At 48.4% G+C, this 26,825-nt stretch overlaps 2 protein-coding genes across 2 annotated transcripts in view; both read left to right on the top strand.

Moving 5' to 3' along the window:
• Nucleotides 1-12,018, top strand: part of sema4ab (sema domain, immunoglobulin domain (Ig), transmembrane domain (TM) and short cytoplasmic domain, (semaphorin) 4Ab) — a gene marked incomplete at both ends in the record, with an annotated part of 37,523 nt that extends 25,505 nt beyond the window's left edge. Inside the window, 10 exons of the mRNA XM_080531986.1 lie at nucleotides 238-360; nucleotides 2,062-2,189; nucleotides 2,493-2,674; nucleotides 3,555-3,699; nucleotides 6,439-6,628; nucleotides 8,973-9,088; nucleotides 9,413-9,576; nucleotides 10,270-10,361; nucleotides 10,991-11,340; nucleotides 11,683-12,018. Of these exons, the coding sequence (XP_080388112.1) occupies nucleotides 238-360; nucleotides 2,062-2,189; nucleotides 2,493-2,674; nucleotides 3,555-3,699; nucleotides 6,439-6,628; nucleotides 8,973-9,088; nucleotides 9,413-9,576; nucleotides 10,270-10,361; nucleotides 10,991-11,340; nucleotides 11,683-12,018 (1,826 nt within the window). The remainder of the gene's footprint in view (nucleotides 1-237; nucleotides 361-2,061; nucleotides 2,190-2,492; nucleotides 2,675-3,554; nucleotides 3,700-6,438; nucleotides 6,629-8,972; nucleotides 9,089-9,412; nucleotides 9,577-10,269; nucleotides 10,362-10,990; nucleotides 11,341-11,682) is intronic.
• Nucleotides 12,019-19,648: 7,630 nt separating this feature from the next.
• The window catches only part of cdc42se1 (CDC42 small effector 1), a 32,169-nt gene continuing 24,992 nt past the window's right edge, over nucleotides 19,649-26,825 (top strand). Inside the window, exon 1 of the mRNA XM_080532820.1 lies at nucleotides 19,649-19,782. The gene's annotated coding sequence lies outside the window, so the exon portion shown is untranslated. The remainder of the gene's footprint in view (nucleotides 19,783-26,825) is intronic.

Here is a 26,825-nt window from a genome sequence, read left to right as displayed (position 1 = left end):
CCCCCCCCCTCTCCTCCCTCCTCTCCTCTCTCCCTCCTCCCCCATCCTCCCTTCCCCCTCTCTCTCCTCCTCCTCTCCTCTCTCCTTTTTTATTATAATTAAATTATAATTATAATAATTTGTGTGTGTGTGTGTGTGTGTGTGTGTGTGTGTGCGCGTGCGTGCGTGTGTTTGTGCGTGTGTGTGTGTGTGTGCGCGCGTGCGTGCGTGTGTGTGTGTGTGTGTGTGTGTGTGTAGACGGGGAGCTGTACACAGGCACGGTGGCAGACTACCGGGGGAACCGGCCGGTCATCTCCCGTCACCTCAGCGAGGGCGGACATGTTGACCTGAAGCTCGACGACACGCTGGGCTGGCTGGAGGGTAGGTAACCACGGCAACGCCAGGGCAGGGGGGGAGGTAACCATGGCAACGGCAGGGCAGGGGGGCCGGGGGGGGGGGAGGCTGGGGGAGGCTGGCCGGGGTAGAACACCGGATGGAGGACGGGGCTGGGGGTTGTAACGCACTTTATGGAACGGTGTCATCAAAGGCGTGTTCGATATTTGATTCCGTTCGTTCCATGCTCTACAACCAGCCTTGCTTCCAGACACTCTGTGTTCCCTCTGTGTGTTTGGGTCAGATCCCTTCACCCCTCTGTGTGTTTGGGTCACATCCCTCCTTCATCTCTCTGTGTGTTTGGGTCAGATCCCTTCATCTCTCTGTGTGTTTGGGTCACATCCCTCCTTCATCTCTCTGTGTGTTTGGGTCACATCCCTTCATCTCTCTGTGTGTTTGGGTCACATCCCTCCTTCATCTCTCTGTGTGTTTGGGTCACATCCCTCCTTCATCTCTCTGTGTGTTTGGGTCAGATCCCTCCTTCATCTCTCTGTGTGTTTGGGTCACATCCCTTCATCTCTCTGTGTGTTTGGGTCACATCCCTTCACCTCTCTGTGTGTTTGGGTCACATCCCTCCTTCATCTCTCTGTGTGTTTGGGTCACATCCCTCCTTCATCTCTCTGAGTGTTTGGGTCACATCCCTCCTTCATCTCTCTGAGTGTTTGGGTCACATCCCTTCATCTCTCTGTGTGTTTGGGTCAGATCCCTCCTTCATCTCTCTGTGTGTTTGGGTCACATCCCTTCATCTCTCTGTGTGTTTGGGTCAGATCCCTCCTTCATCTCTCTGTGTGTTTGGGTCAGATCCCTTCATCTCTCTGTGTGTTTGGGTCAGATCCCTTCATCTCTCTGTGTGTTTGGGTCACATCCCTCCTTCATCTCTCTGTGTGTTTGGGTCACATCCCTCCTTCATCTCTCTGTGTGTTTGGGTCACATCCCTCCTTCATCTCTCTGAGTGTTTGGGTCACATCCCTTCATCTCTCTGTGTGTTTGGGTCAGATCCCTCCTTCATCTCTCTGTGTGTTTGGGTCACATCCCTTCTTCATCTCTCTGTGTGTTTGGGTCACATCCCTCCTTCATCTCTCTGTGTGTTTGGGTCACATCCCTTAATCTCTCTGTGTGTTTGGGTCACATCCCTTCTTCATCTCTCTGTGTGTTTGGGTCACATCCCTTCATCCCTCTGTGTGTTTGGGTCACATCCCTCCTTCATCTCTCTGTGTGTTTGGGTCACATCCCTTCATCTCTCTGTGTGTTTGGGTCAGATCCCTCCTTCATCTCTCTGTGTGTTTGGGTCAGATCCCTCCTTCATCTCTCTGTGTGTTTGGGTCAGATCCCTCCTTCATCTCTCTGTGTGTTTGGGTCACATCCCTCCTTCATCCCTCTGTGTGTTTGGGTCACATCCCTTCACCTCTCTGTGTGTTTGGGTCAGATCCCTTCATCTCTCTGTGTGTTTGGGTCACATCCCTCCTTCATCTCTCTGTGTGTTTGGGTCACATCCCTCCTTCATCTCTCTGTGTGTTTGGGTCACATCCCTCCTTCATCTCTCTGTGTGTTTGGGTCACATCCCTTCATCTCTCTGTGTGTTTGGGTCACATCCCTTCATCTCTCTGTGTGTTTGGGTCAGATCCCTCCTTCATCCCTCTGTGTGTTTGGGTCGGATCCCTCCTTCATCCCTCTGTGTGTTTGGGTCAGATCCCACCTTCATCAGCTCCAGCTCCATCCCCAGCGAGGAGAAGATCTACTTCTTCTTCAGCGAGGTCGGCCGGGAGTACGACTTCATAGACAAGTTCACTGTGTCTCGCATCGCCCAGGTCTGCACGGTAAGAGAAGGATCTCACCCTAATCTAACCCTAATCTCACCCTAATCTCACACTAATCTAACCCTAATCCAGCCCTAATCCAGCCCTAATCTCACCCTAATCTCACCCTAATCTCACCCTAATCTCACCCTAATCTCACCCTAATCTAACTCTAATCTCACCCTAATATCACCCTAACCCTGTCCCTGGTCTAACCCTGTCCCTGGTCTAACCCTGTGTGCGTGTGTGTGTGTGTGTGTGTGTGTGTGTGTGTGTGTGTGTGTGTATGTGTATGTGTGTGTGTGTGTGTGTGTGTGTGTACAGAGTGATGTGGGGGGTCAGAGGACCCTCCAGCGGAGGTGGACCACCTTCTCCAAGGCCCAGCTGCTCTGCCAGGCGGACAACGAGCTGCCCTACAACGTGCTGCAGGACATCACCGCCCTCCCGCCACCGGAGGGCGCCCCCGCAGACGACACGCTGTTCTACGGCATCTTCAGCTCCCAGTGGTCAGCTGCCCCGCCTCTCTACTCCTCCTCTCTCCTCCGCCTCTCTCCTCCTCCTCTCTCCTCCGCCTCTCTCCTCCGCCTCTCTCCTCCTCCTCTCTACTCCTCCACAATAAGAGTTTCCCCTCCTAAATAGACACACTTTTATTTATTTTAAGCAACCCTGAGTCCCCTGAAAGGCACTATATAAGTTATTATTATTATTATTATTATTATTATTATTATTAGTAGTAGTAGTAGTAGTAGTAGTAGTAGTAGTAGTAGTAGTAGTAGTAGTTTTTTATATAATATTTATATTTATATTATATTTATATATATATATATGTTTTGTGGAGGGGGGTTTCTAAAACAGTCCAGCTGAATTGAAGTCATGTAATGTAGCTAATGTCATATATTTAGCCAGCACCTCACTCTCCTCCACAATAAGAGTTTTCCCTCCTAAATAGCCATACTTGTATGTATGTATGTATGATACGTAATACTAATAATTCATAATGTATGATATGTAATATACATACTTGCATGAACAGTGATATAACCAATCAGGAGTGACCTATGCGTCACATGCCCCCCGGCAATACAATAGTAGCTTGAGAAAAGCGCGCCCGGCTTCAGACGGCTGTATCTCAGAAACTATAAATGCCACAGCTTAGATATTCACGCCGTAGGAATGATATATATTAGGTTTGTGTAACTTAAAAACTGTAGTTTCTAAGTCGTCAGTTAGGAAAATGGGTTTGAAATGGAAATGACCAACTGCCGCTCCTCCTTGACCAACAGCTGGGAACAGAAACCTGCAGGAGGAGGGGGAGGGGCTTCTATAACCCTAACGTGTGTGTGTGTGTGTGTGTGTGTGTGTGTGTGTGTGTGTGTGTGTGTCCAGGTCAGTGAACTCAGGCAGGTCGGCGGTGTGTGCGTTCCGGCTGGGGGACATCAAGGCCGTGTTCTCAGGCAACTACAAGGTCCTGAACAGAGACACGCTGCGCTGGAGCACCAGGGTCCAGGAGAAGGTGGCCAACCCAGGAGAGGTGAACCCCCCTACTGTACCCCCTAACCCCCTACTGTACCCCCTAACCCTCTACTGTACCCCCTAACCCTCTACTGTACCCCCTAACCCTCTACTGTACCCCCTAACCCTCTACTGTACCCCCTAACCCTCTACTGTACCCCCTAACCCTCTACTGTACCCCCTAACTCTCTACTGTACCCCTTAACCCCACTACATTAGAACAGCCGTGCCTTTTTTACCCCCTCTTTACAAAGCTCAAGCTGCTACTTACACACAACGACCACTAGTTGGCCGTCTTGTAAATTAGCCTGCCTCCTACACAGAAAAACTGCTAAATAGCTTCATACTAGCTTATCCTGATGTGATTTAGAACATGTAAGGATACTGGGTGGTAGAACGCACATATCTAGGAGAAGTCATGAAAGGAGGGTCCTTTGTCAAATGACCCCACCCACGGCTGTTCTAGTGTTAATGACCCCACCCACGGCTGTTCTGGTGTTAATGACCCCACCCACGGCTGTTCTAGTGTTAAGTATCATTCCCAACAAAGGCCAGGGTGTGAGATACATTACAATCACATGGGAATGGCCAGGGTACGATGTACTCAGGCTATACAACCACACAGTCATTGACATGGTGAGGGTGTGACCTTCTCATTCAGCTGCTAATAGTTATCCAGCTAACCCTCTACTGTACTGTTATCCACATATAATAAATCAAGGCTGGCGCCACCAAACCCCCTCAGCAGCTACCTCCCCCAGGCCATCAGGCCCATGAACATGCCCACCGTAGACTATTGACTATCATCCCCAAGCTCACAGCCACTTTACTACCTGGACTATCTATTTTATTTACTAGTTGTACTGTATCCTGTCTTATGTCCTGTACTATTGTTACTTTCTTTATCTTGAATTATGCCGAGTGTCTTATTGTCATGTGCTGCAATTAGTGTTGTTCCGATACCATTTTTTGATCCCGATACCGATACCGATACCTGACCGTGCAGTACTTGCCGATACCGAGTACCGATCCGATACCACGGCGTTTGAAAAAACAAAACAAAAAAACATGTTTTTTGAGCCGCATACTCACCTCGATGTAAAATTATTGCTAACACTTAGTCTGGCACTGCTCAAAACCTTTGTAAAAAAAAATAACCTTTGTAAAAAATAACAAAAAAGCGTTTTTGTAAAGTACTCGCCGATACCGATACCAGCATTTTTGTGCGTATCGGTATCGGAACAACACTAGCTGCAATGTCAGGAACCGAAGCCTAAGAATGTTACTCTCTTACACTTGTGTAATGTGACGTAACAATAAACTTGAAACTTGAAACTGAAACTTGGTGGAGGACAATTCATTACATTACACCAGAGAGTAACATTCTCAGGCCTCGGTTCCTGACATCGCAGCACAAGACAATAAGGCGACAGGCATAATACCAGATGAAGGTGAGGATAGTACAGGTAAGACAGGGAGTGTAGATGATTCCAGTTTCCATGTCTGTGCAGTGTTTCCTCCAGGATTTTTCACATTAGTGGCGGAGCGGTTGTCTTTCGCGCGCAAATTTTTTTCCGCGTGCACGCGCATAAAACGCGCACTGGCGCTCAAAACAAAGACGTAGTTTCACCAAAAACTAGAGGGTGGCAACAATTATAATTTCTTAAATAGCGGTTAAGTCATTAAAGCCGAGCAGGTGATTTTATATAGAAGGTGCTCAAATACCAATATATCCTACAGCTGCAGCGGAACATGCGGAACGCGCATTACACACACACACACAGAAAGATCAATACGAAGTAGGCCTACATGAGAGTACACGCACAAAACCGGCTAACGTTACTCATTAACTGTTTACACAAGTAAAATCACAGTGTGACAGTCAGATGGAGCATTCGGTAAACAACAACAGCAAGGTAATGCATCAGCTGAGTTAAAGAAAACCAACTCTTACCTTTGAGGACACCAACATGAGACCTGCTTACCCGTACCTCCGCCGTTCTGTTCGTGGTGATTTTAGAGGCAATAGATTATTTTTGCCCCGCGCTTATTGCTATGAATAGTTCGAAGCTAGGTGCTTGCACGTTAGGTGCGAGAATGCTAGGTTAACCCATTAGCGGGAACACAATCATTATTCACATAATAGGCTGATTTAGTTGACCATGAACATCAGAGACATACATTACGAATGTTCATTTAAAATACTCTATACTGAGCACTGGTATAAGAACATGAACCAGAGAACAGCAGTAAATGCAATAACCCACAGTCGTCGCTGATGATGTTGCATTTTCGATTAGGATACGGGATTAAAGGCACCGGCGACGGGCTAAAAGAGAAATCGGAATGTCCCGCTAAATCCGGACCAATCACAAAACTGTTTTGAAAGCGCGTCGCCTCGCGCCACGCGCCTGTTGAGAGCGATTCAGTCTCGATTGCAGTGCGAACACAAACGACGAGGTTAATTGCAACATTGTAACATATTGTAAATAACTACGCCCTAAATCGTAACGAAATGTTGGTCTGGAAGCGGCCTAAATCTAGCTTCAATCTGCTTTTTTTCTGTTCTCCGGTCATAATAACTCGCTGTCTTTCTGCGCAGCCTGAATCAAAGTGGACTGTCTGAATCAATTAGTGGCGGAGGAAATTCATTCGTGGCGGCCCGCCACGAATAAATGCATATAGAGGAAACACTGCTGTGTGATGCGTAGCACTGCTACTTCCTGTCTGAGTCCCTCTCCTTCCTGTTTCCTGTCAGTGCGGGCTGCACAACGCGTCGGACAACACGCTGCGCTTCGTGAAGGAGAACTTCCTGGCGGACGAGAGCGTGCAGCCCCAGGGGCGGGGCCTCACCATGGTGTCACCTGACCAGCGCTACACGCACGTCCAGGTGCAGAGGGCCCGGGCCGCCAACGGCCGCGAGTACACCGTCCTCTTCCTGCTCACAGGTAGCTACTTCCTGTCACAGCTACCTACTTCCTGTCTCACAGGTAACCTACTCCCTGTTCACAGGTACCTACTTCCTGTCACAGCTACCTACTTCCTGCTAACAGGTAACCTACTTCCTGTCACAGGTAGCTACTTCCTGTTCACAGGTACCTACTTCCTGTTCACAGATACCTACTTCCTGTCACAGGTAGCTACTTCCTGTCACAGGTACCTACTTCCTGTTCACAGGTACCTACTTCCTGTTCACAGATACCTACTTCCTGTCACAGGTACCTACTTCATGCTCACAGGTACCTACTTCCTGTGTCACAGGTACCTACTTCCTGTCACAGCTACCTACTTCCTGTCACAGGTACCTACTTCCTTTTTACAGGTACCTACTTCCTGTCACAGGTACCTACTTCCTGTCACAGGTACCTACTTCCTGTTCACAGGTACCTACTTCCTGTCACAGGTCACCTACTTCCTGTTCACAGGTACCTACTTCCTGTCACAGGTAGCTACTTCCTGTCACAGGTACCTACTTCCTGTCACAGGTAACCTACTTCCTGCTAACAGGTAACCTACTTCCTGTCACAGGTACCTACTTCCTGTCTCACAGGTACCTACTTCCTGTCACAGGTAGCTCCTTCCTGCTCACAGGTACCTACTTCCTGTTTACAGGTACCTACTTCCTGTCACAGGTACCTACTTCCTGTCACAGGTACATACTTCCTGCCCCGACCGGAGGAAACGCTTTGATTTCAGCTGAGACCAGAGTGTCCGGTACTGCAGAGCTCTGCCTCTTTGTAAAACATCCAAACAGAAGTTAATTCAGAAGAGTTCCAGAATGTTAGGAGACAGACAGAGAGTTCCAGACAGACAGAGAGTTCCAGAATGTTAGGAGACAGACAGAGAGTTCCAGAATGTTAGGAGACAGACAGAGAGTTCCAGAATGTTAGGAGACAGACAGAGAGTTCCAGAATGTTAGGAGACAGACAGAGAGTTCCAGAATGTTAGGAGACAGACAGAGAGTTCCAGAATGTTAGGAGACAGACAGAGAGTTCCAGAATGTTAGGAGACAGACAGAGAGTTCCAGAATGTTAGGAGACAGACAGAGAGTTCCAGAATGTTAGGAGACAGACAGAGAGTTCCAGAATGTTAGGAGACAGACAGAGAGTTCCAGAATGTTAGGAGACGGACAGAGAGTTCCAGAATGTTAGGAGACAGACAGAGAGTTCCAGAATGTTAGGAGACAGACAGAGAGTTCCAGAATGTTAGGAGACAGACAGAGAGTTCCAGAATGTTAGGAGACAGACAGAGAGTTCCAGAATGTTAGGAGACAGACAGAGAGTTCCAGAATGTTAGGAGACAGACAGAGAGTTCCAGAATGTTAGGAGACGGACAGAGAGTTCCAGAATGTTAGGAGACAGACAGAGAGTTCCAGAATGTTAGGAGACAGACAGAGAGTTCCAGAATGTTAGGAGACAGACAGAGAGTTCCAGAATGTTAGGAGACAGACAGAGAGTTCCAGAATGTTAGGAGACAGACAGAGAGTTCCAGAATGTTAGGAGTTCCACAGACGTCTTGAAGGGTTCGGCCTGTTCAGACTTCAGGTCCCGTAGCTACCTAGCGTCTGTAGCTTGACCGGCACCTGACCTGTGACCTGACCTCTCTGTGACCTCTCCCACCCCCCCCCCCAGCCCCCTGCCCCCCAGACCAGCTGCTCCACGTGGCCCTGAACTCGGTGGTGCGTCTGCAGTGCCCCCCCCACACATCCCGCCTGGCCCAGCGCCACAATATTTGAAATCATTCTGGTCCAGATTCAATGTTCTGAAATACTGGGCCCAGAGGATTTCCTTTGTTCCCCACTTTCTAATTCCACCCCAAAACTAATATGTTATGAAAGGATAGAGACCCCAAAACTAAACTTCTCTGTCACTGTCTCCTCCTCTCCTCCTCTCCTCCTCTCCTCTCCTCCTCTCCTCCTCTCTTCCTCTCCTCCTCTGCTCTCCTCTCCTCTCCTCTCCTCTCCTATCCTCCTCTCCTCTCCTCCTCTCCTCTCCTCTCCTCTCCTCTCCTCTCCTCTCCTCCTCTCCTCCTCTCCTCTCCTCCTCTCCTCTCCTCCTCTCCTCTCCTCTCCTCCCCTCCTCTCCTCCTCTCCTCTGCTCTCCTCCTCTCCTCTCCTCTCCTCCTCCTCCTCCTCCTATCCTCTCCTCCTCTCCTCTCCTCTCCTCCCCTCCTCTCCTCCTCTCCTCTCCTCTCCTCTCCTCTCCTCCTCTCCTCCTCTCCTCTCCTCTCCTCTCCTCTCCTCTCCTCTCCTCTCCTCTCCTCTCCTCCTCCTCCTCCTCCTCCTCCTCTCAGATGGGGGGTACCTACAGAAGGTGGTTCTGCTGGGCAGCGGGGCTCACATCATAGAGGAGGTCCAGGTGTTCGACCAGCCGCAGCCCGTTAAGAACCTGCTGCTGGCCCCCGCCAAGGTGGGTCGGACCCCCAGGGTGTGTGTGTGTGTGTGTGTGTGTGTTTAACCCCCAGAGTGTGGTGTGTGTGTGTGTATGTATGTGTATGTGTATTTGTGTGTGTGTGTGTCTAACAGGGCTTGGTGTGTGTGTGTGTGTGTGTGTGTGTGTGTGTGTGTGTGTGAGTGTGTGTGTGTGTCTAACAGGGCTTGGTGTGTGTGTGTGTGTGTGTGTGTCTAACAGGGCTTGGTGTGTGTGTGTGTGTGTATGTATGTGTATTTGTGTGTGTGTGTCTAACAGGGCTTGGTGTGTGTGTCTAACAGAGTGTGTTCCTCCTCCCCCCAGGGCGTGGTGTGGGTGGGGTCAGCGCAGGGCGTGGTGGGCGTGGCCGTGGCTAACTGCTCGGCCTATCACAGCTGTGCTGACTGTGTTCTGGCCCGGGACCCTTTCTGCGCCTGGGACCCCGCGGACGCCCGCTGCTCCCGCGCCTCCACCGTCCTCGCCAACGCGTGAGTACCCCCACTGCAGCGATAATCAAAAAATATCAAGTTCAGAGCTGACGTCTTGAGCAGTGGTGGACTCAGGCTGTTTGAAGGGCAGGGGGGGCGAAAAGAAAAAAAGGGCACCTACTGCACAACATGGGACCCCATCAGTGCACATGGTCAAGTTTAGACTATTGGAAGGGCAGCCAATAGGGCACATCCTCTAATTTTTGCCACTCAAAAGGGCATTTTTGCCACTCAAAAGGGCACTTAAGCGAGACTATTTCAACCGTGGGGGCACCAGGAGGGCCGGTCGCCCCCCCTGAGTCCGCCAGTGTTCTTGAGATATTCATACGTGCCGCCGCTACCTGTAATCATTTGCGATAATAGTCTTGCTGTATTTTTTAATGCTGTATGTAAAGCACTTTCTGCACGCATATGCACACTCACACACACACTCACACACACACTCACACACACACACTCACACTCACACACACACACTCACAAACGCACACACACTCACACACACACACTCACACACACACACTCACACTCACACTCTCACACACACACTCACACTCTCACACACACTCACACACACACACACACACACACACACACACTCACACACGCACTCACACACACACACACACACACACACTCACACACACGCACACACACCCCCCCCCCCTCTGACAGTGTTCTGGTGTTCCACAGAGGGCAGGACGTGGAGGGGGGCAACGTGGTGGAGGCGTGTGCAGCCGACCCCCTGACCCCCCGGGCCCGGCCGGGACACCCCGCCCCCACAGGTACGTACCTCTCCTCGTCACATGACCTGAGGAGAGCTAGCCGTTAGTCCTAACAGGTAGCTTAGCTACGTAGCATAGTACCGTAGCTACCTAGCGTAGTAACTTAGCTACCTAGCGTAGTACCTTAGTTACCTAGCGTAGTAACTTAGCTACCTAGCGTAGTACTGTAGCTACCTAGCGTAGTAACTTAGCTACCTAGCGTAGTAACTTAGCTACCTAGCGTAGTACCGTAGCTACCTAGCGTAGTAACTTAGCTACCTAGCGTAGTAACTTAGCTACCTAGCGTAGTACCGTAGCTACCTAGCGTAGTAACTTAGCTACCTAGCGTAGTAACTTAGCTACCTAGCGTAGTAACTTAGCTACCTAGCGTAGTCCCGTAGTTACCTAGCGTAGTAACTTAGCTACTTAGCGTAGTCCCGTAGTTACCTAGCGTAGTAACTTAGCTACCTAGCGTAGTCCCGTAGTTACCTAGCGTAGTAACTTAGCTACCTAGCGTAGTACCTTAGCTACCTAGCGTAGTAACTTAGCTACCTAGCGTAGTACCATAGCTACCTAGCGTCTGTAGCTTGACCGGCACCTGACCTGTGACCTCTGACCTCTGTGTGACCTCTGTGTGACCTCCCCCCCAGCCCCCTGCCCCCCAGGCCAGCTGCTCCGCGTGGCCCTGAACTCGGTGGTGCGTCTGCAGTGCCCCCCCCACGCCTCGCGCCTGGCCCAGCGCCACTGGGAGCGCCCCGGCGGCCCCCCCCTGCCCCCCGACCTCTACCTGACCCTGGACGACCCCGCCCGCACCCTCCACTTCCTGGCCACGCCCCCCGCCCTGGGCGTGTACCTGTGCCTGGCCACGGAGCACGGCTACCAGCAGACGCTCGCCGCCTACAGGGTGGTCGCCCGGCGCCAGAGCAGCCCCTCCCCCTCCCCCGTCGCCACGGCAACCACCCCCCCTCCCCCACCCCAGGGACGACCCACCATCCCCACCGTGACCCCCCCCCCCGTCGACACCACGACAACAACGACCTACACCTTCTCCTCCTGGCCTCTCCTGAACCACCGACTCCCAACGGCCGGTGGTGGTGGTGGAGGGGGGGGGCGACCCCCCATGACCCCCAGGGGTGGGGGTGGGGGGGCGGAGCCTGGAGGAGGAGGGGGGGGGTCGTCCAGGGAGGTGTTGGTACCCCGGGGGGCGAGGCCCGCGACCCAGCCCACGGCCCCCCCAACCCCCAACAAGACCCCTGAGATGGGACCCCCTCCTCCCCCTTCCCTGCGCCCAACCAGACCCCTCTGGGGGAGCGCGGGGGAGGGGGGCATGGCCTCGGGGCAGGGGGGGGGCGGGGGGGGCACGTACCTGAAGGAGCTGGTGGTGGTGTCGGTGCTGCTGGCGCTGTGCGTGAGCGCGCTGGTCACCGTGGCGATGTACAACCTGCGCCCCCGCTGCCGCAGACGCAGCACCGCCCCCCAGGCCACGCCCCCACCGGAGAGGGAGGCCCTGCGGGGAGGGGGGGGGGGAGGGCAGTCGCCCCGGGGGAGCAGCAGTGGGAAGAAGAGGAGCGGGGGGGGAGGAGGTCAGGGGGGAGGAGGGGGGGCAAACGGGGTCGTTTGCAACGGGGGGACGACACCCAAGGGCTCCAACGGACACCTGCCCAACACCCCCATCTGACCCCCTGACCCCCATCTGACCCCCATCTGACCCCTAACAACACCCCCATCTGACCCCCTGACCCCTAACAACACCCCCATCTGACCCCCTGACCCCTAACAACACCCCCATCTGACCCCTGACTCCCATCTGACCCCTGACCCCGGGAGGCCCCTCAAACTGACCCCTATCTGACCCCCATCATCTCTCTGTGAACTCTGTCGCCCTTCCTTCCCTCTCCCTCTCCGAGCCTAGCAGTCTGTCACCATGGAGACGCTTCCTCCAGTCTGTCACCACGGTTACGCTTCCTACAGTCTGTCACCATGGTTACACTTCCTCTAGTCTGTCACCGTGGAGACACTTCCTACAGTGAGTCTGTTACCATGGAGACACTTCCTACAGTGAGTCTGTTACCACGGAGACGCTTCCTACAGTCTGTCAGGACATCTCCTCTGTACTGTAGAGAGACACACTGTCACCGTACGTACGTACGCACGGACTTCCTGTGGTACCTAACGTAGAAGAAGAAGAAGAAGAAGAAGTAGAAGACAGCAGGTGTATGTTGGTACGGACCCCCCCGGGTCTCCAGGCAGAACCAGACTGATCTGAACTGAACTAACGGGACTTTGCTGGACAGAGAGTGGATTTGTAGAAAGGCGTTTGTTTAAGGCGCTGTGTGTTCTGGTTCTGATGACGGTTCTGGTTCCTCCTGTGTTGTGTAGCTACTGTGTTACTGTGTTCGTGCTGTGTGAGACGCCGTTTTCAGACACGGTTAACTTCCACTAGAGACTGTTGTTATTTTTCTGTGTGTATTTAAGGGAAGAGCCAGGAACACAGATGTGTTGACAGTGTACCTCTAGTGGGACTCAAACTAAATGGCTTCTCAAGCAACTTTGGTTCCTCTAACATGTCTGCCTGGATCACAGGCTGTATGCAGGGCAGGACAGGTACAGGTAGGACAGGACAGGACAGGACAGGACAGGTCCAGGACAGGTACAGGACAGGTACAGGACAGGACAGGACAGGACAGGTACAGGACAGGACAGGTACAGGACAGGACAGGTACAGGTACAGTACAGGTACAGTACAGGTACAGGACAGGTACAGGACAGGACAGGTACAGGACAGGTACAGGACAGGACAGGACAGGACAGGTACAGGACAGGTACAGGACAGGTACAGGACAGGTACAGGACAGGACAGGTACAGGACATACTGTGAGGATCCACGAAAAAACTGCCGCCTTTTTTTAATAAACGTGAAGTTTGTTTCGCTAAAAACCGCTTCAGTCCTCTGGGCGGTGGAAGGGAGGCTGGCGGAGGTAGAACTGTGAAGGAGGAGGTGTGGTGATATACTCTTCCTCATTCCATTCCATGCATTTACAATGAGCCCAGCCTCCGATTTCCACCTCCCCCAGCCTCCCTGAGGCAGCGGCGTAGCCAGGTTTAGCAGGGCACATCTACAAGGTTTTACCAGACTTATTTATTTTGTTGATTCGTTCTGTTGGATGTTCTGCTGACTTCTCTCTTCCTGTTTCTCTCTCTCTCACTGAAATGCACATTTACATTTTAAAAAGGAAATATGAATTGTACAGTTTAGGTCACTCTCTCTAACAGCATGTATTGATTTGACACACTCAGAACAGCTTATTCTGAGGTTACAAACCCTAACTGTGATCATTTCTGATTTATTATCTGTGTATTAACTCAACAGAAATCTGAAAGTCACCCTGCAAGCTGTGATATTGCCAAAATTGCATTTGCTGTTGGTCAAATGAGAAACATGTTTTTTGTTAGACAGAAATCAAAAGGGTTTTGGGAGACTGTCTTCATTTTATTCTAAAAAGCTGCTTTAGATGATGAGAAAGATTAATAATTAAGTTTGAAACAATCTTCAACCACTTTTTTAAGAAGTTTGTTGGTCGTCTTTATTTTTATACAACCTTATCTTACAGTTTCAAATCGTTGCAAATAAAAATGTTCAACTTGTGCAATTTGTGGTTCTTTACTGTGGGCATTTTAAAGCTCTGTACTAGCTTATTATGGGATGGGTGTACGCCTCATTCAGGGGCTCAGGGAACAAAATTCTCCGCACCAGAGTACCTGTGAACTACAGCGGTAGAATGACAGTTCAATCGTTTTTTAGACTCGGATCTATTCATACAACAAGGGACACAGCACTTTCCCGTTTTCTCCATATTGTCAGGGGTTTTGAGCCTCGGAAAAGTGTGACGGGGTGTATCTTTTCAAGAATCACTCTCAGCTGGATGGCTCACGTTCATTTATTCTGTCGAAAAATATGTACAGTGCATCAACTTCATCAACGGAACGTGCAGGGTCATTGGTCTAATTTCGTCTCAGTGGTTAAGAATGCACTCAGACATATAGTAGTCACTCACACTACACAAATTATAACAATAATATAAAACAAAAATACAAAATGTGTAGACTACATAAATCTTCACTTGTGTGATCGTATAGTGGTCTCCATTTAACAATAACAACAAGAAATCATGAACATCAAAATGCATGGAAAAACAGCGCACTTGGGATACGCATGCGCACCACGTGCAACAATGGCTGCCACCTGACTGCTAGGTAAGCTGCGAGCGTGGTGCAAACTCGTGAGGTGGAAAATCCAACCTCCTCATAGAATACAGTCTACTAACAGAACAACAGACATACAATAACACAAAAATAATAATATTACCTGTCGAAAAATATGTACAGTGCATCAACTTCAACTTCATCAACGGAACGTGCAGGGTCATTGGTCTAATTTCTAAAATGATATTACACACGAACAGTCACATTAGCGTCATCCAGTGGCGTGTCCAGACCTTTTTCACTGGGGTGGCCCAGGTGGGGCACCTTGTTATGCATGGGTGGCACAATTTTGAGAATTTAAACTTAATTCCCTGCATTCTGGTGAATTTGTACACACCATTTTGTGCTTTTTATTACCATTTCTGTCTCCACTCCCCATTGTATACTTTAATTGGGCTACTAAGGTCATGTTCTTACATGAAAATCTGAATCATGACCCAGAGCAAGCGGATAAGTTTGCAACATTGTTGCATAAATTATTTCTGATTTGCGTTCTCACAGCCCTTTATGTAAACAAAGTAACATAGGCAATTGAAGCAACAGATGTGGTAGTTGATTGGTCAGGAAAATAGAAAACTGCCCGTTCGTCCCGCTCTTATCCAGATCAACACGCATGCACTGTTGTTTTCCTATGGACAGCCTCGATGCGTCGTTTCTAACCGGAGCGAAACCACCCTTTTCAAGCGCCGGAGCATGTGTTGGTTGTTTGCTCCGGGAGTGACTTGGAATGTGCGTTCTCACAGCTCCAAACAACGCAGAGCAAAGCGAATTTCATCCTAAACTCTGATTCCAAGTGAAGCAAATGTTCTAGTGAGAACACACCCTAAAATAACAATCCCTGTTTAAAAGTCCCAGTGCTACCAATCACAACACAACAGAGTGGCTCCATACAAATGTAATATTAAACTCAGATGTTTTTTATTCTTTAAACAAACCAGCATATGTTGTACACTATAACATGCAGGCACTCCAATTGTAACACAAAACAAAACAAAAAACACTGTACACTGTACAGGTACAAGGAAAAACAATAATTCTTAAACATATGTTACATTAACATAAAAAACTAGCTGCCTCTCCTTTCTTTTTCTTACAATTTTTTCTAATTGCTTCTCTTAACTGTAAAGTTTCAAGTTTCCTGTACAATTTACTCAAGTCAACAGAAGGTGACTGGAGTAAGTCAGAAAGGAGCTTTGTGTTTCCAAACAGTTTTTTGAAGGTTGCAAGGAGGCCAATGAAGGTCAGGTCAATCTGTGCAAGCAAACTTCGAGCATCAATGGATCTGTCTCTATGATTTTCTGTGCATATATCTTGAAGAACACGCAACACGGCTGGTAACCTATCCATCAAGTTCCTGCAAGCCAATGCTCTACATGCCCATCTTGTGTCACTTAGTTTGACCAACTCCCTGGCCTGGCCACCATACATCTCTTTTTGAACACCAAGCCATTTCTGGTGCACATAAGATCCAGACATGTACACATAGATCTTCTCAAGACGCGAGAAGAAGCAATCAGCCTCTGGGACTGACTTTACAGTGTCAACTAAGACCAGGTTCAGACAGTGCGCATTACAGTGTACATAAAACGCATGCTTGGCCTCTGCCTTAATTCTGGCTGCCACACCCGAGTGTTTGCCACTCATCACTGAGGCCCCATCATAGCCTTGCCCAACCAGATTAGACTTGTAGTCGAGGCCATAGTTTTCTAAAGACTGGATGATCATGTCACTAAGCCCCTTAGCATCTAGATGTTGGGCATGTTTGAAATCCAGAAAACTTTCATGGACAGCCCCGTTGTAATAATATCGAACAACCAATGAGAGCTGCTCCTTCTTTTGCAGATCTTTGGTTTCATCAGCAATCACAGAAAAAAACTCACTCTTCTTCACTTCTGCCACAATAGAATCACGCACCATACCAGCTAGGCACTGCAGAATTTCATTCTGGATGGTATTGCTGGTGTATTTTGCATTACCTTGTGCCTTCATTTTGTTGGCTACCAACGGATTGTGTTTAGCAATCATTTCAAGAATTTCTAAGAAATTCCCTTTGTGCTCTTCAGAGTCACTGTGACCTCTTTGGGCTATATTCTGAGTTGCAGTCAAACGCAGTACATCTGCAACTGTTTTTATGTAGCTGCGATTCTCTTGCACTTTTTTTCTGTATTCTTTGTTAATCAGGTCTACTATGGAAGCATCTGTAAGTGCTGCCCTCTTGTACTCATTCAAAGCAAACATGGCATTAGTGTGACACTCAGATTTCTCATGCTGCTTGAAGCCACCATCTTTGAACATTGCTTTCTTCCAATTAGAAAAACCTGATTCTGACGTGAAAACAGACTGTGGTGCACTAGGCAGGGAAAAGTGTCTGCAAGGATAACAGTAGGCTGAATCTCGGCTTGGTGAGTATTCAAGCCATGAATGCAGCTGATACCACGGCGGATTGAACGACCTCCTCTTCTCACCTTGGACAGTCTTGGGAAAAATCTTTAGCCGAGGTTGAGTGGGACCTTCTGCTCTTGACTGTGAAATATCTGAAAGTGACAAAAGCCTGAGAATCAGATCCTGCCTTCAAGTCTCTGAGACAGAAGTACTCATTGGTGCATTAATACATAGATTAAAGAATTGAAGTAGTACAATATATTAAGCGGGCTACAGTATATTTAATATGAACAATTACATATTAAGGCTTACCAGGAGGTCCACGTGGGGCAGCAAGGCCTGCCACATCACTGTCCCCACAGGAAAATGCAGGGCCTGCAGGTACTGATGGCTGGTCCTCGTTGTCAGTATCATAGTCTGAGACTGAGAGTGGCTGACTAGACACACCTAAAGCAATGCAGGAATTGTAATAGTTGTATCAATTTAATAGTAGTAGTAATAGTAATAGTAGTAATAGTTGTATTCATAACAACCTGAAAGCAGAGAAGTAGATGGCTTATATTGTATGTATTGTATACTGTACAACATACCCTGATGTGCAGGTGAAGCTGATGTGCAGCCTTCATCATCAGTATCCTTGTTTGACTCTACAAAATCACAGAAATGGTCATCATAATGACAAAATCAGCCTTTTTTGTAAGTAGGCCGATGTTAGCTACCAAACTCAAATGAATACAATATGAATACCCCTACAGGCTTAATCGACAAGATTCGGCTTTAGTTTAAATGTATAGCAATTAATCACAATGTTACATTATCACGGTTATCAAATAAGTGCTTACTAAAAATACATCTGGAGCTATCAGAATGTTACATACATACCCATGTGTACAGCAGAAGCTGGAGGCTCTTGCTGTGGGCTAACTGGGTCTACATCCTCCAGCTGGCTCTCATCCTCTGACTGACTAACATTAGCTCTGGCTTCTCTGTCCTGCTGCTCTGTCCTTTTGGGGTTTTTTCTTTGGAAGTAACCCTGAATGCTCTGATTTCTTTTCATACTGTAACATTAACCATCACATAACACATGTCACTTATAACTTGCACAATACACAAACAAAACATACTCAAGCATTCAAATGTATATAGCTGACGTTACCTAGCCTATAGCCTAACGTTAGCATTAGCTAGCATTTCGACGACAGGTTTACTAGCAAGCTGAGATCGGATGATGAGAGACCAGAGTAGCCTACTACAAAATATAATGTTACAGCTAAAACGTTTTAACCACTAGCACAACACCGTAGCCTATATGTAGCTATGCAAAAGTCTAACCATTAATGGTACTCACATTTCTTCAGGAGCGCCAAGACCAGCACACCTCACCGCTGATCAAAAAGGTGTTCTGTTCGAAAAGTTTGTCTCGTGGTGCGAAGTGGCCTCTGCTCTGAGTGACTAGGCAGATAGCCAATCAATCAGGGTGGCACCTAGGGTGGCCAATCAGATTTCAGGGGTGGCACGGGCCACCCCTGGCCCCCCCCTGGACACGCCCCTGGCGTCATCAATGCTAACAACAGAAAACTCATTTTACCAATGCTATGATATGTTCCAAGTAAAATACTATACATGGGGAAACTCAAAACAGCTATCTTAATCATCAAACATTCAAATAAAACATAGATACATTAATAATCTCTTAAATTATATGCGATCTCAGACCCTGCAGAAAACGTGACCTTACCGTCTCAGTGGTTAAGAATGCACTGAGGGAGATCACGTTACGTCCCGTGCAAATGCACTGTCCAGCTATATTTACACAGCATCCGGGTCACGGACACAGCATCCGGGTCACGGACACAGCATCCGGGTCACGGACACACCCCGGGTATACCACGTCATTAAACCCCTAGACACCCCGGTTTATACCTATAATAATATACCTATAATAGTTTATACCTATTTTAGCTATAATTGAACTTGCCCTTTCTACTCCGTTACAAAAGCACTATATAAATATAATTAATTATTATTATTATTTCTCCATTTCGAAGACAGCGCCTCAGCCAACGTTGGGACCCGGAAACACGTCACGACTTAACAAGCGGATAAACAGCTGACAGACAACTAGCACTGACGTCAGAGTCCTGCCTGATCTGATCTAAACATCCACCAGGTGGCGCCAGAGTATAGAACATCTACAGCCAACTCAACCAACTGTCTGAAACTGTCTTACCTCACCATAACCCAAATATAGGGTTGTTTTTACTTAATCAAAGTAGAATAAAAACATATGTTTAAATCGTAGTCCTTGAGAGCGGTCGTATTTATTATAAACGGTGGCAGGTGACCGCTTTGTTGTTCCTTGAGTCCTCGACACCTACTGTGTGTTTGTTTGCTGGAATATCTATAAATAATGTAATAATATAATAATATAATAATATAATAATATAATAATATCTAAAAGCATAATGTTTAATAATATGCCCAGTGGGCGGCGATGAAGACTTGATCATGTGGATTATAACACAAAGTCACTAAATAAACCCGTATCAGAGTCTGTCTCCGTCCAGAAGGGGGCGCTGTTGTACTCTACCGGACCAAATGGACTTGGACACACAAAAAACAAAAAAACATTTTCAAACCTCAGAATTTCCTCATGTGAAGAAGTTGGAACCACGCCTCGAACACTGCAGAACGGAGTCGGCGAGTGTTTCAGAAGCTCTCAGACGGGTTCAGAAGGTTTCAGAAGGTTTCAGAAGGTTTCAGAAGGATACTTTGTTGCTGTGTTGATATTCGGGAGGTAAGTTTAGACAAACTTGTGCCGCTTTTCCTGACAATCTTCTCTATGTGATGTGATGTTTGTGTGTGTGTGTGTGTGTGTGTGTGTGTGTGTGTGTGTGTGTGTCTGTGTGTGTGTGTCTGTGTGTGTGTCTGTGTGTGTGTGTGTGTGTGTGTGTGTGTGTGTGTGTGTGTGTGTGTGTGTGTGTCTGTGTGTGCGTGTGCGTGTGCGTGTGCGTGTGCGTGTCTGTGTCTGTGTCTGTGTCTGTGTCTGTGTCTGTGTCTGTGTCTGTGTCTGTGTGTGTGTGTGTGTGTGTGTGTGTGTGTGTGTGTGTGTGTGTGTGACTAGTTGATTGGGTAAAGTTGGCACGTTAAAAAAAAGAAAAAGGAAAAAAAACGTCCTTTACTTTTCACACTGACCATACAGAGTTTCACAAAAACAGATGACTGCTTTATTGAATATGGCATTTCAGTATATATACATCCAACATATAGTCCTGTAGTCTGTTTTTAGGAAATCGACCTGATTCAATCAGTTGACGCTCATCTACATGTTAATGAGCCTTTCTACCCCAGCCAGGCTGTCCTGACTCTCTTACCAGACCATCACTGGGATCAGAATGTCATATGTTCACTATCAGAATGTCATATGTTCACTATCATAATGTCATATGTTCACTATCAGAATGTCATATGTTCACTATCAGAATGTCATATGTTCACTATGAAACATAACGTAATGATCTTTTTCTTATTCCGAGCTGTTCTCCAGCCCCTAATGCATTCACTGTCCAGACTCAAAGATTCTCCTCTCTTCTCACAAACTCCTCACTTTCCTTGCAGTTATTGACTGTCCTTGATAGTAGATAGTAGATATATATATATATTTTTTTCATCACAGTCCATCACTTTGTTGTCTTGAAGCTGTAGTAATTCATGTGTTCAATAAGGAATGATGTGTCCGTCTTCCCTGCCTAGAAGGTGATGGGTTGTGTTTAGGTGAATGTTTTACTACGTCGTCTGTATGTTTACTACTCTCCTCTAAGAAGAGAGCTCCATACATTAAATAATCTCATACATTAATGAGCAGCGAAGTTAGACTGGGATATGATGTCATAGTAACCAGACGGAGATGCAGCTGACTGGAGAACAGTGCGGGGGGGGGTCTGTCAGATGGTCTTCCTGATCTGACAGAAGAAGAGTCATCTAATGAAAACTATTGAGAAAATAACAAAGATAGTAGTTTACACGTATGGACATGGTCTGTCTTGGGCTCACACCTCCAGTTTCCATGAATAATGATGTTGCAATGATGATAACTCTGACTTAACTTACTTCACTTCAGTGCTTCATTGTCAATCGTGTCAATACCCTAGTAGTTCATAAATAATAGGCTACATTAGATTTTCTGACAACAAGTGACATCAGCTTTCTTTATAGAACAAGTGAAACAGACAGTCAGTGGTACTTGTGTGACGGGCGAGGTTAGGTCAGCGTGGAGCCGCTCTGGCAGTTCCAAATTAGAGGTCTACACTTTTGAAGGAACCGTTGAGCTCAGAGGAGACTGTGGCTGCTGGTGGAGAACAGGCCGTGGGGTGGTGGGGGGGTGGGGGGGTCTATTTACAGGACGACACATCCGCTGGTAGGGCTGAACTGTGGGGGGGGGTGTGTCTGTGTGTGTGTGTCTGTGTGTCTGTGGGGGGGGTTGTGTGTCTGTGTGTCTGTGTCTGTGTGTCTGTGTCTGTTTCTGTGTGTCTGTGTCTGTGTGTCTGTGTCTGTGTCTGTGTCTGTGTGTCTGTGTGCGTGTCTGTGTGTGAGTCTTTGTGTCTGTGTGTCTGTGTCTGTGTGTCTGTGTGTGTGTGTCTGTGTCTGTGTCTGTGTGACTGACTGTCTGTGTGTCTGTCTGTGACTGACTGACTGACTGACTTGGAAGAAGAAATGTCCTTTACATACACTCTTCATGACATAAGTCATTTACATACACTCTTAATGACATAAGTCATTTACATACACACTCTTAATGACATAAGTCATTTACATACACTCTTCATGACATAAGTCATTTACATACGTACACTCTTCTGGTCCTGCTTAAGTGTTTCTTTCTGAAATGGAGTGTCCTCCTACCCGATTTGGGGAAATGTAAATGATTATATTATGGGATGTGGTTGTTTGGAACTTCTAACTGAGTTTCGCGGAGGTGCCATCTTTAGGACAAACGTCCTCCTTTAACCCCAGAACATCCGTGGGCGGGGTCATTTTGACCCTGTGAGTACAAATGTTTTATATCTTTGCACTCGATCAAATTTCAGGAGCCTCCTTTCATGACGTTTCCTAGATATGTGCGTTCTACCACCCAGTATCCTTACATTTTCTAAATCACATCAGGATAAGCTGGTATGAAGCTATTTTGCTAGTTTTTCTGTGTAGGAGGGCAGGCTAATTTACAAGACGGCCAACTAGTGGTCATTGTGTGTAAGTAGCAGCTTCCCATTGTAAAGACTATGGTCATTTGACCCCCGAGGCGGCTCTTATAGTAGGTAACATAGACACGGCTGTTGTTAAAGTTGACGTGGAGCTGGATGGATCATTACACGTTGCCCTGCCCCCCCCCCCACAAACTCTTCTTCTCTTTCCTCAAACGTCTGCGCTCCCTCATCCCAGCCTCCGCCCAGCCAAATCCTCTAAATCCTGTAATCTCATCTCCCATCACCGTGCTGAGTCATGGGGCGGCCGCGTCCTACAGACTACATCTCTTCTTCTCTCAGTCTGAGTCTTCCTCCCCCCGATCTCGTGATTCCCACCAGCGTGTGTCTGTGTGCTGCTAGCAGTGGCGGATTCAGGCTGTTTGAAGGGCAGGGGGGGCGAAAAGAAAAAAAAGGCACCTACTGCACAACATGGGACCCCATCAGTGCACATGGTCAAGTTAAGACCATTGGAAGGGCACCAATAGGGCACATCCTCTAATTTTGCCACTCAAAAGGGCACTTTAGTGCGACGTTTCTCAACTGTGGGGGCACACGGTCAAGTTTAGACCATTGGAGGGGCACCAATAGGGCACGTCCTCTCATTTTCGCCACTCAAAAGGGCATTTTTGCCACTCAAAAGGGCACTTAAGAGAGACTTTTTTCAACCATGGGGGCACCAGGAGGGGCGGTCGCCCCCCCTGCCCCCCCCCCCCTGAGTCCGCCAGTGGCTGCTAGTGATGTCTGAGGTGAGCCAAGACACAGAGATGAGATGAGGCTGGTTACCCTGGTTACGTCTGATGAGATGAGGCCTGGTTACCCTGGTTACGTCTGATGAGATGAGGGCTGGTTACCCTGGTTACGTCTGATGAGATGAGGCCTGGTTACCCTGGTTACGTCTGATGAGATGAGGCTGGTTACGTCTGATGAGATGAGGCTGGTTACCCTGGTTACGTCTGATGAGATGAGGCTGGTTACCCTGGTTACGTCTGATGAGATGAGGCCAGGTTACGTCTGATGAGATGAGGCCTGGTTACCCTGGTTACGTCTGATGAGATGAGGCTGGTTACGTCTGATGAGATGAGGCTGGTTACCCTGGTTACGTCTGATGAGATGAGGCTGGTTACCCTGGTTACGTCTGATGAGATGAGGCTGGTTACCCTGGTTACGTCTGATGAGATGAGGCCTGGTTCTGGTTTGCTGGGGTGGAACTCTGTTAACTTATAAACAGACTGACTCATATAGATAGATATATACTTATATAGCTATGCCTTATTCCAAAGCGCTTTACAATGGCCTCTCATTCACCCGTTCACACACACATTCACACACCAATGGCGGCCAAGCTACCATGCAAGGCGCCGGCCGGCCCACTCACTGGGAGCAATTTGGGGTTCAAATTGATGTCTTGCCCAAGCACACCTTGACACGTGGCCAGCCGGGGCTCAAACCGCCGACCTTGCAATCATTAGATGCCGGCTCTACCTCCTCTGCGCCACAGCCACCCATTAAACTTATGATTCATTTCACACACACACACACACACACACACACACACACACACACACACACAGACACACACACACACACACACACACACACACACACAGACACACACACACACACACACACACACACAGACACCCCCACCACACACACACACACAGACACCCCCACCACACACACACACACACACACACCACACACACACACACACACACACACACACACACACAGACACACACACAGACACCCCCACCACACACACAGGTGTTCTGACTGAGAGGGCTGGAGGTGGTACAGGCATCATTAGCTGTGTTGACTCATGGAGATCAGAGACACCAGGTGTAGAGGGATGTTCCTGTGGTGTTCCTGCTGTGGTTCCAGCAGGCGTGGGAGCAGAGAAACTTCAGATTTTACTTTTTGTCCAATGAGTGACAGAACAGTGGTGTGTTTCTCCTAGTTGTGGCTATGCTTACTGTTTGGAAAATGTCTTCTGAAGGCATCTGAACATCGACCCCCCCCCCCACACTGGTTTTCTTACGTACGCTTCTCCTATCTCTTCCGTTGTACCGTAGCTCTACCCACAGACATAGAATGAGATGGCCTGGGGTGGTGCATACACTCACCGGCCACTTTATTAGGTACACCTTTTCAACTGCACGTTAATGCAAATATCTAATCAGCCAATCATGTGGCAGCAACTCAATGCATTTAGGCATGTAGACACGGTCAAGACGATCTGCTGAGGTTCAAAGCAAGCATCAGAATGGGAAAGAAAGGTGATTTAAGTGACTCTGAACGTGGCATGGGTGTTGGTGCCAGACGGGCTGGTTTGAGTATTTCAGAAAGTGCTGATCTACTGGGTTTTCCCGCCCAGCCATCTCTAGGGTCAGGGGTCAGGGGTTAGGGGTTAGGACCATCTCTAGGGGCAACAGAGAATGGTCAGAAAAAGAGAAAATATCCAGTGAGCGGCAGTTCCCTGGGCGTAGGTGTGTAATGGTGTGGGAGGGATATTTTCTTGGCACAAATCTTCAGCACTGCGTGATGTAATGTCAACATGTACCAATTTCTCTGAGGAATGTTTCCAGCACCTTGTTGACGAAGAATTAAGGCAGTTCTGAAGGCAAAAGAGGGGGTCCAACTCAGTACTACTAGCAAGGTGTGCCTAATAAAGTGGCCGGTGAATGTATGCCCATGTTGGCATGGGGTTAAAACCACCTCAGGAGTTAAACCACCTCAGGAGTTAAACCACCTCAGGAGTTAAACCACCCCAGGAGTTCCAAAACAAAACAAGCATCACCTGACCCCATCTGACATCTGACCTCAGCCAGGCACGGCAGGGCCCTGAATCACCTGACCTGCCCTTTGACCTCAGCCAGGGTTAGGGCCTTGGATGCTGTGAAGCAGCCATGTTGTTCTGGGCCGTTGCTAAACTTAAGGTGCTACGTCAGTTAGCAACCAGCCTGTTTCTGTTTTTCTTTTTTTCAAGGTGCCGTTAGCCGTTAACCAGTAGGAAGGTTTTTAACTGCACATGAAAAGACCTCATTGTGACTCCTCCGTCAAAGAGCCCTCTCTTTCCCTCCTTTCCCCCTCTCTTTCCGTCCTTTCCCCCTCTCTTTCCCTCCTTCCCCCCCCTCTCCTCCTCACAGAGGACCACTGATCCACAGCCTGACCTGGGCGCTAACGGGTAACCGCTAACCGCTAACCGAGGTATTAGCGACCTCAGAGTACGGACAAGGTCACGTTATTGTCATCCCTAATGTGTCATCCATATTTTTCTACATAATCAACGACCATAACGGGTATTAGAAGCTTCCAGAAGCGTCACTTGAATGCTCACCTGAAGTAACGAGGCTCATTCTTTTGGTTTTACCAACTTTCTGATCTGATCAGTCTTGTCTGAGCTCGTGAACCTGGATGACGCGTCTGTCTGATCGTGTGATTGAACAGAACAACACAAAGAGATGTTCTGTTCTGTTTCAGACTTACTCAATAGGCAACAGCATCACGTCTGTCTCCTAGCGACCGCCCAGGTCGGTCTCCTGCGCTGTCGACACGAGTCAGACCGCTGAGGTGCTCTCTGTGTGTTATCTGTGAGACAACGCTCGACTTAACCCTTTTAGATTAGAACTTCTTGCAATACTATTAGGTTCAGAAGTGGGTTTATAACGAACATATCGAAAAAGTTATTACTCAATGTTAGTGGAACAGTCCTTTGAAGTGGTGCTGAAACGTTTCATACTTGACTCCGGGCGTTTCCTCTGGTCAGAGGTGAGAGAGCAGCAGGAGGTTGGTGTGTTTCTGGTGTGTTCGTTGGGTCTATTCTATTCTGTTCTGTGGTGTGGTCATGTCGGGTCTATTCTCTTGTCTGGTGTGTTCGTTGGGTCTATTCTGGGCCCAGCCTGTTGTCAGGTTGGGTCTTCTGTTGTCTGGTGTGTTCGTTGGGTCACTCTGTTCTCTAGCGGACATGTACAGGACAGTTGTTAGAGTTTGTGGGATGGTTATTTGGGGAGGTTTGTTGTGTTGTCTGGTGTGTTCGTTGGGTCTATTCTGTTCTGCAGTGTGTTCGTTGATGTGTTCGTTGAGTCTATTCTGTTCTGTGGTGTGTTTGTTGGGTCTATTCTGTTCTGTGGTGTGTTTGTTGGGTCTATTCTGTTGTCAGGTGTGTTCGTTGAGTCTATTCTGTCCTGCGTTGTGTTCGTTGGGTCTCTTCTGTCCTGCGGTGTGTTCGTTGGGTCTATTCTGTTCTGTGGTGTGTTCGTTGGGTCTGTTCTGTCCTGCGGTGTGTTCGTTGGGTCTGTTCTGTCCTGTGGTGTGTTCGTTGGGTCTCTTCTGTCCTGCGGTGTGTTCGTTGGGTCTATTCTGGGCCAGTGTTGTCAGGGTGCTCTCCTGCCCGGGCGGAGGTATTGTTCTATTGTGTGTCTGCGTCCTGAAGGAACAGGGCTGGGCACGGTGGGCCCCTGCCAAATAGGGATCCTCCCTGTGTGTGTGTGTGTGTGTGTGTGTGTGTGTGTGTGTGTGTGTGTGGGTGGGTGTGGGTGTGGGTGTGGGTGTGGGTGTGGGTGTGGGTGTGGGTGGGTGGGTGGGTGTGTGTGAC

The sequence above is a fragment of the Nansenia antarctica genome (genome assembly GCF_963989245.1).
Source record: "Nansenia antarctica genome assembly, chromosome: 5".
Taxonomy (NCBI): Eukaryota; Metazoa; Chordata; class Actinopteri; order Argentiniformes; family Microstomatidae; genus Nansenia; species Nansenia antarctica.
This window is presented reverse-complemented; position numbering and strand designations above follow the sequence as displayed.